The sequence below is a fragment of the Marmota flaviventris genome, chromosome 5 (genome assembly GCF_047511675.1).
Source record: "Marmota flaviventris isolate mMarFla1 chromosome 5, mMarFla1.hap1, whole genome shotgun sequence".
Lineage (NCBI taxonomy): Eukaryota > Metazoa > Chordata > Mammalia > Rodentia > Sciuridae > Marmota > Marmota flaviventris.
The window spans coordinates 153,799,505-153,813,862 of NC_092502.1; the positions used below are offsets into that span (position 1 = coordinate 153,799,505).

Below are 14,358 nucleotides of genomic sequence, written 5' to 3' on the forward strand. Positions count from 1 at the left end.
TCGAATTTTCCCATTTCCTCCTGTCTCCCTTCCTAAGGCAGCTCTGAGCCACTCTCCCAGTGCCTTCCACAAAGCCCTGAAACAGCTTCCACCCGGCCCCATGGTGTCTGCAGCCCACCCTTGGAAAGCACCTAGAGAACTCACTGTCCATTGTTTCTTTGTACCTTCTTTTATTCATCCTTTCCCTCTATTTCTCACCCAAACTAGAACTTGGTAGAGTTGCCTCAGTTTGGGTTTACAGAGCCACAGGAGTCCAGCCTGAATTGCTTGAGTTGCACATACAGGTCAGAATCAGCTAGAAAGAGAAGGAATTTTGGAAGGCTGTGCCAGTCAAGGCCATGATCAGTGGGAATGGACCTCAGTTGCTTGTGTGATGGCATTAATTATCTAACTAGTTAAATAAGTTAAATGCAATGTACCCATTCTCTTAAGCATTTTATTCTTCCCTCCCTCATCTCAAAGTGACGGTGATTTAGAATTGCTAATTTCCCTTTCTCTGAATCCTTAAAGAGGAAAAGCCAATCCAAACAGTCTGTTGGGAAGAACACAAGAAGATGCCCTCAGTTAGGATCTGGAGAAGAGCAGTGTATTCAGATGGCTGTACTATGGGAACCACTCATCAAACTCATTATACTAACAGTTTACTGTATCATTTTATTTCCCATTCTGTGTACTACACCTTTTCTTTCTCTCCATCACCTATAGCACATAGAAAAGAATACAGCAGCCGACAAACTAATAGCAAGCCTGTATTCAGATGTGGCAATGTGCAAGTTCCTCCATTAAAAGTACCTATACCTAAATTCCTCTCACCATAGCTTTTCAGAAATATGTGTTGTGGGACAAGGAGCATAATTGTTGGTAACCAGATTATCAACTGGTTGTTTGCAAAACACTGTAAGTAGCAAGAGAAAGGGCTGGAGGTTTGTAGGCCTTGTTCTGTATAGACAGATGTCATGGATATTACTAAGGACTCATGGACGTGTTTAGAATGAGGGACAGGACTATTCCAGAAACTCCCCCAGCAGTCATCACCCAGCCCAGTATACAGAGGTACTACATTCCTCCTAGTTAAAATTTAAACTTATAAAAATAATACAGGTAATATTAAAAATCTTTAAAAAACAAAAACAATAGATACTACCTATACCTTTAGGAGTTCCTCACCTTCTTTAATTGTATTTTTAATTATTACATCCTAGGTAATAATTGCCACCAAACAAGTACTACATGTTATACACTATTTTTAGTGCTTTACAAATACAAAGTGAATAGTATCTGTAGTTTACAATTAGGCAACTGAGGCTCATAAAGGTCAAGCAAACTGCCTGAGGTCCCACAGCATGCAGAAAGTCAGAAGTTAAGTTTCTGTAGCCACACCTTCTCTCCTGTCTTCCACATCATGCTTCCCATTCTCTCCATTCTTGAGTCTGTCACTGATACTGCTAGGGGGAGGGAGTATGTTTTCTGTTCATTCCTAGAATACATTATATTATTTCTGATTTTTAAAGTATATGGTATAGTACTGTATGTGGATAAAATGTACCTTTTGCCACTAGTTGAAGTTTCAGAAGATTCAGAAAAAATTAACAACAATTTTGTAAGAAGAAATTTTTCTAAGAAGCTACCCCAAAGGTAACATTTTGGCTTTCCTTATTATCTATATCCAGGTTTGATGAATTGAACGGACACTATCTTCCCTCAAAGTGTAAAATTTTTTGATGGAGAAAGGAAGGGAGGGAGGGAGGAAGGAAGGAAGAAAGACAAAAATAGAATTGCCAAATCTTATCTTTAATTACCTAAATTACCTAAACTGTAGCACTTTTTCACCAAACTTTAACTGAATGGCATCTTCCTCTGTCTTCATATTGTTTTAATACACTATGTTATAAGGCTTAAAAGTAGTTTATTCTCACTATTCTCACAGAGAAGGCTAGAAGTTCAATCTCAAATTCCTTGTCCCTGAAGAGGAAATTTCTAGAACCCTAACTATTCATGGAAGCAAGCATATATCCTTAGAACAACATAATTTTAATTTAGTTTTACTAACCATAAAAATATGATAAAAGTGCTATTCAAAATTCAATGTTTGTTTCTTAGGATGAGGTTCAACAGTGGCCCTTCTGTTCTACAGGCTTCTGGAAAGAGTCACAGCAGCAGCTCAGGGTGTCAAAGGCACCAATCTCCAAGGAACCTGAGGTTCCAGGCCAGGCTAAAGGTCAGCTCCAGCTTTCCAGCTCAACTTGGAAGAAATCCTGTTTTAGAAGAGCTGGTATGCCCAGATGATGGCAGGCTGGCCTCATGCTTAGTATGAACGGAGCCTGCAAACTGGCAGTGTCCATTTAGGAGATCAGTCTCCTTATAGAAGCCTTCCTGGAGTCTCTGCAGCTCCCGGGAAGCAGAGCACAGGAGTAGTGTCAACAGTGCTGAGCTAGTCAAGAAACAGGTTCAAGTTTCACTGGTTTGTTTGCTTGTTTTCATTTTTGTTTGTTTAAAACATAAAAAAAAGATCCTTAGACATTCTAACACAGTAAAACTCCCTATAGGTGAAGGTCAACTTCTACAGGGTCACTCTGAAGGCCCCATATCCTCTCTGCAAAGGTTCTGGTACTCACATGACAAGACACCTCCCATTTGTTAAAATGCTTTGACATGACAGGATCCACCTGTTCTGATGACAGCTTACCATACAGTTCATAGCAAAGTGATTGTGCTGCGTCTGAAGCTCCATTGCATGAGGGTGGCTGGTCCCAATCTCTGTGTAACTGTTTAGAAACAGGCCTTTGTTGTGTGTAATCCAGTCAAACATCTACCAGAAGAAAAAGACAACCTGGAATCACTGCAGAACAAGAAGTGTCTGAGGGGGCCACACCAACAAGAGTGACTTCTTTCCTCAACAACTTCTCAGGTGTCAGACTAGAAGAGTCTTTATTTCTAAGAACAAGTCAGTACTTCTGAACTTGCAGGATCTATAAGAAAACTTTAATCTAATAATGAGGAATTACAAAGCGAATAAAACGTATTCCAGCCCTCTAGGAATTACCATTAGAAAACTCCTATCTTCTGACTTGTAGGCCAGGACTCCTACCACTGTGAACCATTTGCCTCACTACTTTTCAACTAAGGACCTGTAGGTGGAACTAGGCACCTACAGGTCTCTGAGTGAGGTTGGTTCTGTCCAGATTACTGACAGCAATACCGATGACTAAAAGATAACATTCCTTATTATTTTTTATATTTATTTTTTAGTTGGGCACTGTATCTTTATTTTATTTATTTATATTTATGTGTTGCTGAGGATTGAACCCAGGGCTTCGCACGTACTAAGCAAGTACTCTACCACTGAGCCACAACCCCAGCCCAGATAACATTCTTTAATAAAAGAGTAAATAGAGATGGGGGCAAGAGCAAACAATAAGATATACTGAGAAGTTAAGACTTGGTGAAATGTTAACAATGATTATGGTTTAAGTCACAGGTTACTTGGATAAGGATATCAATTAGGATTCTCAGGAGGGAATTCTTAGGATTCTTAGGAGTTCCTTACCTGCTTTAATTATATTTTTAATTATATTGATACATCCTAGGTAATAATTTCCACTTAGCAAGTATTTTTTTGTGTTTTTATTTTTAGTGTTTTTGCAAACACTAAAAGTAGCATAGTTCAGTAGTAGAGCACTTGCCTAGCATGTGCTAGGCCCTGTGCTCAATCCCCAACACAACAATAATGAAAGATTTGCAAAGAAAACATTTGAGGAAACAGAAATAACTATCAATTAGCTTTGTTACAGTGTCTTGAACCAGAATCCCAGAGATAGTAACCAGTTTTACCAGTATTTGGAAGAAAAATTTGTTCTAGTATCTTTGACAAGGCACTCCTTAAGACCAAAGTACACTAACAGGTTAAAAGTGTACCGAATAATACTGGATTTTCACCTTTAAAAAGATCCTTTTGTATCAAAGATTTCTAATACAATTTTTTGCTTCATAGAATATTTTCCTGTCCATGTGGGGGAAAAAAAATTCAATGAACTCAGATGAAGCATGATAAATTCACCCATGTTCATGGCTTATAACACACTCCTGTTTGCAAGGGTCCCACTTTCACATTGCTAAGACTGCATGAGTCAATAATTGATAAGAATTCACTTTGACTAGCTGGTTTTTCTGGTGTACAATAATAAAACATGAGACTAATAAGTGATTATTACCTGTATTACCTAGAAACTTACTTTTAAGGCATTACTCACCTTTTATTTTAAAAACACATTCAAACATAGATCTGACTGGGGTTCTCTCACTGGCTTTGTACGAGAGGAAAAGCAGCTATTAGCAAAATGCACACATAGTTACAGGTTTTGATAACACAATCCAACACAATTAACACTCTTTTAACTCAAAATTCCCTTCTTGTTTATCTTACAGGAATTCTAAACCAAACCATCAGTAATTTTAACTCAAACGTTAATTTTTTTCTAAAACAGCACTGAACTGCACAATGAGTAAAATGAGAAGACAGACTGAAGAACAGTCTCTGATAAACCTTGCTGGTGTATAACAAACACGGGAAATGTAGTCCTACCATTCCCCACCTTCTCCCCTCCGTGCACCTGACCACCCGAGCCTTGGCTGCCTAGACCCAGGAGCTTCCCTCCATGTCTGGTTTTGGCATGTAACGTCCCTTCTTTACCTTTTCAGCATCTTGTTCAAACAGCCTCAGCTGAAAGCATTGGTCCAGCTTCAACTTCCTCACATGCCACATCTGATGCAGATGCTGCCGGGTCGAGTGCAGCCTATCTAGCATGGTGGACACCTTGGGCAAGAGGTTCTGTAGGTCCGCATTACCTGACCCTGAGTTCTTTTTGGGAAAACTATCGCTGCTCTGAATTCTCTGAAGCAGCTTCTGTCCCTCCAAATCCAAGTCCTCAATGGGGGCTTTAATCACCTTCTTCTTCAGCTGAGAATGTTCCTCTATCATATTCCGAGCCCCTTCTAGGTCCTGAGGCAACTCCTTCTTAGCAAGGATGTCCTGAAGTTCCTCTAGCCGGGACAGCATGTGGGTTGCATTGCTAATGTAGTCTTCAAAAGCAACTCTGATTTCAATCCATTCTTCATGGTTGTATTCCAGGCAGCCATCGAACTCAGGAGTTAGCTGAGAAGGATCAACTACTTTGGTAAGGCCTTCTAAAGAGACCATATTTGTCTTAAGGAAAAAAAAAAATCACATATAAGAAGATGAACCAATTCTATATGGTTTTAATGTAATGTAATTTGCAGTGCTTAGTCACAGATTTTCAGTGTTAATCTATTCACAGAAAACATGACATACCTGGTTCTGGCTCCATAAAAACAAATGCGGATGCAAGATGCATTATCAGTACAATGAATGAAAAATCTGCTATAGTAACAGATATTAGCTGGAATACCTAGGATTACAGAATCACGTTTTTCATAAGACCTAAAGCAATTAGATTCCTTTCTAAGAATATGGAGATTAACCTACTCAGGCACATTAAGCCAGAAACAGGTTAAATTATAAGCACACAGCAGACATTTCAAAAGTATCACTTTCATAGATGTATTATTCTACCCATTCTTTCCTCTCCATTTGTCATCTCCTTCCCAGTAGAAAACTTTAGGGGGTCCCTGCTATTTGCCTTCACACCAATGTCTTCCTTGTGGGCTTCAAAAACCCTTTTGGAATATTTATTTGTGGGCTGCTTATTAAATAATAAGTGTTAGTCCAACCAGACCACCCTCATCAGTTCTTTTTGTCCCTCCCTTACTTCCCATTAAGTAACAGATGATATGATATGAATAACTTTCTCTGAATTTGGAAACTATCCCAGGTTTAGCAAGAAAGTTGACGGAGGCTCTTCACAGAGCTAAAGTCAAAGGGAACATTCACTATAATAATCATAGCAGCACAATTCACAGTTGCTAGACTGTGGAACCAACCCAGATGCCCTTCAATAGATGAATGGATAAAAAAAATGTGGCATTTATACACCATGGAGTACTACACAGCACTAAAAAATGACAAAATCATAGAATTTGCAGGGAAATGGATGGCACTAGAGCAGATCATGCTTAGTGAAGCTAGCCAATCCCTAAAAAACAAATACCAAATGTCTTCTTTGATATAATGAGAGCAACTAAGAACAGAGCAGGGAGGAAGAGCAGGAAGAAAAGATTAACATTAAACAGATACATGAGGTGGGATGGAAAGGGAGAGAAAGGGAAATTGCATGGTAATGGAGGGAGACCCTCATTGTTATACAAAATTACATATAAGAGGTTGTGAGGGGAATGGGAAAATAAACAAGGAGAGAAATGAATTACAGTGGATGGGGTAGTGAGAGAAGATGGGAAGGGAGGGGGGGGGATAGTAGAGGATAGTAAAGGTAGCAGAATACAACAGTTACTAATAGGGCATTATGTAAAAATGTGGATGTGTAACCGATGTGATTCTGCAATCTGTATTTGGGGTAAAATTGGGAGTTCATAACCAACTTGAATCTATTGTATGAAATATGATATGTCAATAGCTTTATAATGTTTTGAACAACCAATAAAAAAATAAATTAAAAAAAAAGAATATAGATTTTAATTTTATAAAAAAAAATAATAATAATAATCTGCTGTGATTCTGAGCAGCCCAAATGCCATATATAATCTTACATTCCAATTTAACAGCAACAAAACGTTAGTCAATTACCATTGAAGCAAGGAATCTTAACCTCGCCCGATCAGAATGGGAAGCAGACTGATAATCAGTATTAGGCCTCAAGTACAACATGAAGTAGGGATGATTAAATGCAAAGGCCAAGGCAAAGGGAAAAAAGCATGGCCTAGGACCAAATGATAAGCAGGAAAGGACTGGTTTAATCACACCTCTGTCACCTCCAGATTCACAGAAACCTAGAACTCCATGTTGGCTCTTACAAGAAAGCAAGAGGCAGAAGGGCCAGAAAGTGGGACTCGGTTTCTAACCCAGCACTTTTGCTGCAGATGCAATCCTATTATTGCTGGATTTCAGTAACCTCCATGGAGACAACCATTCAGAGAGAGAGGCTGTGACCATGGAGAGATAACTCTGTTCAGCAGGAAAACTGGGAGAGGTACTAGAGAGAGTTCTATATTAGACTATAAAATATTTGTGTGGATTATATTGCCAAGCCATTATTTTTACTTAGAACATTTATAATTAAATACAACACACTTTAAATTCTACATTGAAAAAATTTAAAAAAAGGAAAGAAAGAAAAGAACTAAGACCCAATAAATTGTCTTCCAAAATCACTAAGTGTACAAAGATAAAAGCTTACTTTATCTTTCACCTAAACTTGTTCAGTATAGTGTCAAATTTAAATTAAAAACAAGTACAGATTCCAAATAGCAAAATCAGTACTATGAAAAACAGATTCAAAAATCCAAGTAATACACATGAGAAAACACTTTGAAAAGTATAGCATATAGCCTAAATAACACATGGATGCATATGAAACCTAATGTTTGGGCAGGGATGTCAGAAGAAGGAAGCTATTCAACCAAAAATTATTATAATTATTAGAAAATATACCAATTTATTACAGAATAGAGCATGAACCAAATTTTAAGCTGTTCAGAATAATCATCTCATTAAACCTTGTCAGAACTGTGGTATCCTAAGGAAAGCTGGTTAACAGTGGAAAGGAAAACAAGTTAGCAGGCTGAGGTTTGCTTTCAATAACTGCAAGACAGCAATCCTCTATGCCTAACTGAATTCAGGACTCTGAACAGTTTTTAGGGGAATACCTCTTTTTCATAAATGAGAGACCTATTATGTGCAGTAAGTGACAACCATTCTCTCCAATATCTATGACAGGAGGAACTCAGTCTCCTCCATACTAATCCTTCAGGAAATTTAAAGTGGGTTGTTTCTCCCCATCATTCATTCCCTCACCTCCAGGGATGAAACCGTGATGATGAATCTGCAGTCCTAAAAAGTCCCTGTGCTGCATGGCTGAGCTCAATTCAGGAAAAGGCTTCTCCTTCCAAGGGAAACCCCATGCCCTCAGCAGCCTGGCAACCCACCCCAGAGAACTGGGATGATGAAAGCAACCTTGTTACTTTATATAGTAACTAAAATTCTACCTTCGGTATATACAAAAGGCATGCAGTTCCTGTTCAATACTGGTTTTAAAGATCTGTTATCAGCCTAGAATGTGAGAATAAGTCAGCTTTTGATGAACCACATGATTGGTTTAGTGAGTTTGGCTACACAAGGGAAGTTACCTCAAATTCAAATTTAGAACTGCCAAAATTCGTCCTCTGTTTCTGCCAGAAGTTGTCTGGCTTGATTATCAGGGCGACGTGGATGCAGCAGGGGAAGGATTCCTGCAGGATCTTCAGTAGGGGCTTAATGGAGTCCCACTTGGACCCACGCATGTCCACAATCACCGTGAAGCCTCGCTTGCAGACTTCCTCACTGTGGAGAAAAAAAATCACAGGCTTAAGGCATAGGCTACAGCTCCTGCCACAAGGCCTGCTCCACCTCATGGAGCACCAGATGCCACTTCCTTCATTCTGCCTGGTGCTTGGGAAGCGGCTGCACACTGACCTCAAGAACCAGAGTGCACAGCCATCTCACATGGCAGCTCAGCTTCAACTGGATCCAGGAGAGAACAGAACCAAACCACATGTGCATCGAGCAGCGGTGACGGTTCCAAACAGGGTTTGACTTCACAAAACCTTTAGAATTTAAATTTTGGTTTTGTAGCCTGACTTCTCCTCAGGAGGAAAATAACAACCATCATGCTCATTTTCCTGGCCTTTGATGCATTAATTGATCATATACTTGTCTAGTAACTACTACTGGTAAAGGTCTCCGGAAAGAACAAAAGAGGTACAAACCCACGATGGCATGCAGAGACTAGGTCCAGGACAGAACTTACCCACGGCTCTGAAAACGGCACTCACCAGTGTGTCTAGCAGTGCTGAGGGCTTCTCAATGCCCCATTTTGTTCCCATTCCCCTATCCCTGGCCCTTACACTATATCAGAGGTTCTCCAAGCATGGTCTACCCATCTCTGGGGTTCCTCTCACTCTTCTGGCAGGCCCTGTAGGGCACATCTAATTCTGTAGTAGTGCTGAGGCTTTATTTGCCTTTTACATCTGGTTGCACTGATGCAACCAGTGCATTGATGGTACAAAAGTAATGGTGGTAACAATTCTGACCCCTGGTACAAACCAATGCCATGCTAGGAGTCATCATATTCTTACTCTTCAGGTTCTTGGCAGTTAAACAAACAAAAATGCTAATTTCAGTCAGATGCAGTGCACATGCTTCTAATCCCAGCATTCAGGAGGCTGAGGCAGGAGGATCACCTGAGCCCAGAAGTTTGAAACCGGCCTGTGCAGTACAGAAAGACCCAGTCTAAAAAACAAAACAACAAACAAGTTTCTAATTTTAGTAAATCTCAACCCCTAAGTATATTCCCATATAATGCACAGCTGCAATAAAGGGTCCAGGTGTCCTGAAACGGTCGAAAAGTACCTGGTCTCATTATAACTTCCAGGATACATATGGAAGCTCTGATGCTGGCTTCCAAATGGCCCCATAGCTAAGGAGCCACCATAATCCTCACTATTACAGGTGGACTCTAACCATCTGCTCCAACTATTGATACCAGTGCCAACACTAACAAGGTAATGACTGCAAGGTCTTGGGAATATACCTAAGACCTGATGAGCACTCAATGAGATAGAGGTTTTCACCTAATGCAAATGTACTATGATGATGGGAAAACATTTGACATTTTTCTGCCTCATATAATTACCCTAAAAAAACTATTCTCAACTGAAAACTGAGAAACTGAAATGCTTTCACTAAGTAATGTTTAAAAGCTAACAACAGAAAAGCAAAAACTAAAACCGATTTCCTGCTTTCTTGCACAATCTTGTTCCCCTATCTTCCTACCTGCCCCCCTCATTTCTTATGTTTATTCAAATCATCAGAGTAACTGGCTTTCAGAGATTCACAAATGCAAAGAACTTATGACATACACATCAGTATAAGAGAGGTGTCACGTAAGCATTCCAGAAATGTCTATATGTACTCCAGCAGTAGAACCCAGCCACAGAGAATATAGTATGTAAAGCCATGAAGAGAAAACAGATGATCCAGCAGCCTAGCTCATCCCCCGAATGGTGAGGATGTGGAGAAGTGGTGTGATTAACCTGTTTAACGCCCCCAGTGAAGATGCACCTGACAAGATCTGGCACTGGCTCAAGGGCTCCTCCTGAGATCACTATCACTTCTTCAAACAGCAGGTCCCAGCACAATCCCAGTAACATCATAGATAGGAATGTCATTTGTTCTTTAGCCTTCTTCAAAAACCTAGAAGAAACAGTCTTCTAAAGTTCCCTGAGTCACAGAAACTAAGTACTCTGGGTCTGTGTGGGCTCTAATAGGGTTTGCAATTCTGCAAGGTTCCCATCACAGAGACTCCAGGGCTCTGAGGCACTGAGGCAAGTGCTGCCCGAGCACAGGAGGAGGGTGCCTGCTGTCCGGCTGAGGCATTCAACTTCAGGTTCACATATGCAGCTACTATACACCAAAGACAGGAAACTGGAAAACCGTAGCAATGTGTTTGTTTTACTAGCTGCTGTTTGGCAGACTGCATTTCAAGTATCAATCTTTACCACACCAAAATAAATTCCCTTGCAGCCTCTCTCCCAGCGTGCCTTACACAATATGCACACAAACTACAAAGCCCCTGCACTTGAAAGGGCTTGAGAGGAATCCTGAGTAGCTCTACACCTAACAGGAACAAGCCTGAGAACAATAAAACCAAAGGGTACACCAAGCATGCCCAGTCCAGTTTACAGGAGAATTAGCTATTCTCCTTCCTCCAGCATCAAATGGCCATCACCCAGTGACTTCCCAAGTAGTGGAAACAGCACACGACTGGGCGGGGAGGCACAGCCTTTCCATACATTTGCTCTAGTATGGTCAAAAGTATGGTCTAGTACTGTCATCATGAGGAGAGCAGTGGCTGGTGAACATCCTCAAATCCAGCTGCTCTAGATAAGCAGTAGCCAACAGGAGGACTCTAAGCTCCGTCTCTACCTAAAGACAAACATTGTTTTTTAGAAAGCATGATTAACCAGTCTTCTAACAGTTTTACTTAAGAGTCCCACTTTATTTGTAAGATAAAGAAAAGCCAGATAAAACTAAGGTCCCCTCGTAAGCCAGATCTCTAAAAGTGAGAAATTTTACTTTCTTCAGTTCCAAGATGAGTAAAGTACCTTACATGTGAGTGTACTCAAATCAATCAATCAAAAATCATCACATTATTTCATTAAGGACAAGAGGGTCAGAGTGGTTTATCCATATAATTACCATAAAACATTCAAACAACAAGTGCAATAATCATGTTACTTTCATCATTGTGCAGGAATCCCAATGATACCAGCAAGAACTGCTGCTGCTACTAGCTCCTCTTACACAGGTGATAAAAAAGTCCTCGGTCGGGGCTGAGGATGTGGCTCAAGGGGTAGCGCGCTCGCCTGACATGCGCGGGGCACTGGGTTTGATCCTCAGCACCACATTAAAAAATAAAATAAAATAAAGATGTTGTGTCCACTGAAAAACTAAAAAATAAATATTAAAAAATTCTATCTTAAAAAAAAAAAAAGTCCTCACTCATCAACCCTGTGGATCCACTCTGTTATCCAACTGTTATTTCAAAGGGGAGTGGAGAGGTGACCCAAGTAAAAGCACTCAAACAACTCAGAGCTACTCGGGTCACACTGACGTTCGACTGTGGGACACAGACACTGGAGAAGGTGTGCAGAAGAAATCAACCCAACCTGCTTCTAGAAAGCATGGCTGAAGGAAGGAAGAGAGCACCCAGAAGAGGAGATCACGGTACCACTACTGAAGCAATTCCTACACTGGGGCACTGGGCTGGTGTGCATGAAGAACCCTGCTCAACACACAGGGAACCCCAAGGTATATTGTACAGTATCTGTTACAGTTTCAATATTAGCTGTCCCTTAAAAGCTCATGTGTGAGACAATGCAAGAAGGTTTAGAGGTGAAATTATTGAGTTATAAGAGCCTTAACCCAATCAGTGAATCAATCCCTTGATAGAGATTAATGGAATGGTAACTGTAGGTAGGGTATGGCTGGAGGAGGTGGGTCTCTGGGGGTGCGCCTTTGGGATATATATTTTTTGAGCTGGGCTTAGTTCTCTGCTTCCTGGCTTCTGCCCAACTCTTCCACCAATGTTTTGCCTCACATCAATCCCCAAGGAATGGAGCCTGCTGTCTATGAACTTAGATCTGTGAAACTGTGAGCCCCAAATAAACTTTTCCTCCTCTAAATTTGTTCTTCTTGGCTCTTTTAGTCACAGCAGTAAAAAAGTTGACTAAAACAGTTATCACTTTTCACATGTGAAAACCAATCAAGGTAAATCAATGGTTCCAGGTCAGTCAGTCTGATTCTCAAGTCCTCCTCATTAGGGAGCCCTGCACTATCTCAGAGGAATTTACAAATGAAATGACTTCTTATTACACTATTCTATTTATGTGCATGCTCACAATTTTCCATAAAGATGATTAACCAGTCTTCTAACAGTTTTACTTATTTGTAAAATAAAGAAAAGCCAGATAAAACTAAGGTCCCTTAAGTAAAACTGTAAGACTGGTTAATCATCTTTATGATCATCCATGAAGACGTTTTTTCTTTAAAGTTGGTCATCTAAATGATCCAAAATGTACTTGACTCAATTATTTGAGATCAAGGAAATAGAAAATATTTTTTTATATTTACTATCAACATAGATTTCAAAACTAGACAGCAAATTGTCAAAGGTATATATAGCATTCCGATTATGTAAATATTTTTTAAATCATCTAGATGGATGATTTAAAAATTCAACATTCACTCATTCATTCATCTATTTTGGTGCTAGGGTGGAACCCAAGGCCTTGTGCATGCTAAGCACATGTTCCACCACTGAGCTACACCCCCAGCCCCAACTTTAATTTTTGATTAACCCACTGGATAGTATCACTTTTGTTGGCAAGAGAAGTTGTCTCTTGTTTTCTTTTCAAGATCATCCTATTTTGCTATTTCTTTTTCTATCAACAGCACTGAATCTGGCACGCAAGAACTGAGTAGTAGTAGTAGCTATAACTATATTATTATTTATAAATGACAGTGAGTAGTAAATAACTAATAAACCCTTGCCCCAACCTATGATTTCCACTGTTAAGCAGTCCAAAGAAGTACCAGAATACGAGGAAAGAGAAACTACTTTCCACACATGTAAGGAGGCTCTATTTATTTAGTCACTGGTGACATACAGTGGTAGTTTTCCCATGAAGGACACTTAATAGAAATGTACAAGAGTAACCCTTAACAGGTTAAATCATCAAGACTTCCAAAAGCCACTGCAAAGATCTGATACCAAAGGGCCCAGTTGTCTTCCCTGGTTGGTGTCATTAAACAGGTTATAAGCATCACAAACCACCAACTATATATCAGTTACATTTACCTCAACTTTTAAAAACCCATTACATTGTTATTGACTACTTCACATTATTCTTTTGCTTAACACATCCCTTAAAGTTACTATCTATACCAGTTCCTCCTCTGCCAAGTCTTGTTTCACATGTTCAAATTGAGTCTCTCAAGAAGTGCCTGCTCACTCCACTGAAGACATCATCTGTGCTCTCAAGCAGCTTGCATGTTTCGTGAATAAACAAATATAAGGAGTTCCCCTTTCTTTACAGGGAAGCATGCCTCCAACTGTCACACCCAATCTCTTGGTCCAGGCATGGCTATGTTTTTGGATTCTTTTTCCCAAGAAATACGTGGAAAAACTAAATGAAGGTTTTAATGAGGGGGAAATCTCTGTTCTTAGAGCAGAAGTGAAGATTCTAATCTCCTCAAGTTTAGACACAGAATAATTCCTACAATGCAATGCTCCTCACTTCAGGGCTCTCCAGAAAATATAGCATTACTTGTCCTTGGCAATCTTCAGCATCCACATGAAAAATTTCCCTATCACTAATGGAGTCTCACAGATGTAATGGGGTTCCCAAGCTGATGTAGAATATATTAGCTGATGAGGATTTTTAAGCCCCCACAAACTTCATGCTACAAAGCAAGAGAATATCTGTAAAGAACAGAAGATCAGCATGAGAACAGAAATGCACAATCAAAAACATCACTAGATTTCTAACCATGCAGTTCACCGAGTCTTGGTGCTGGACGTATTACTGTTGACTATTGGATTTCTAACACAGGTGGTTGGGATCTTAAAGTCCCAGGTAAATGAGATTCCCAAATCCACTATCAACACA

The 14,358-nt window shown here is 39.9% G+C and overlaps 1 protein-coding gene across 2 annotated transcripts in view; it reads right to left on the bottom strand.

Annotated features, from left to right (window-relative positions):
- Positions 1-14,358, bottom strand: part of Trio (trio Rho guanine nucleotide exchange factor) — a 333,690-nt gene that overhangs the window by 188,953 nt on the left and 130,379 nt on the right. For both annotated transcript variants that reach the window (XM_027950370.3, XM_071612702.1), the window contains exons 4-6: positions 8,278-8,470; positions 4,691-5,203; positions 2,687-2,809 (exon numbers count right to left, since the gene is read on the bottom strand). In XM_027950370.3, the coding sequence (XP_027806171.1) occupies positions 2,687-2,809; positions 4,691-5,203; positions 8,278-8,470 (829 nt within the window). The remainder of the gene's footprint in view (positions 1-2,686; positions 2,810-4,690; positions 5,204-8,277; positions 8,471-14,358) is intronic.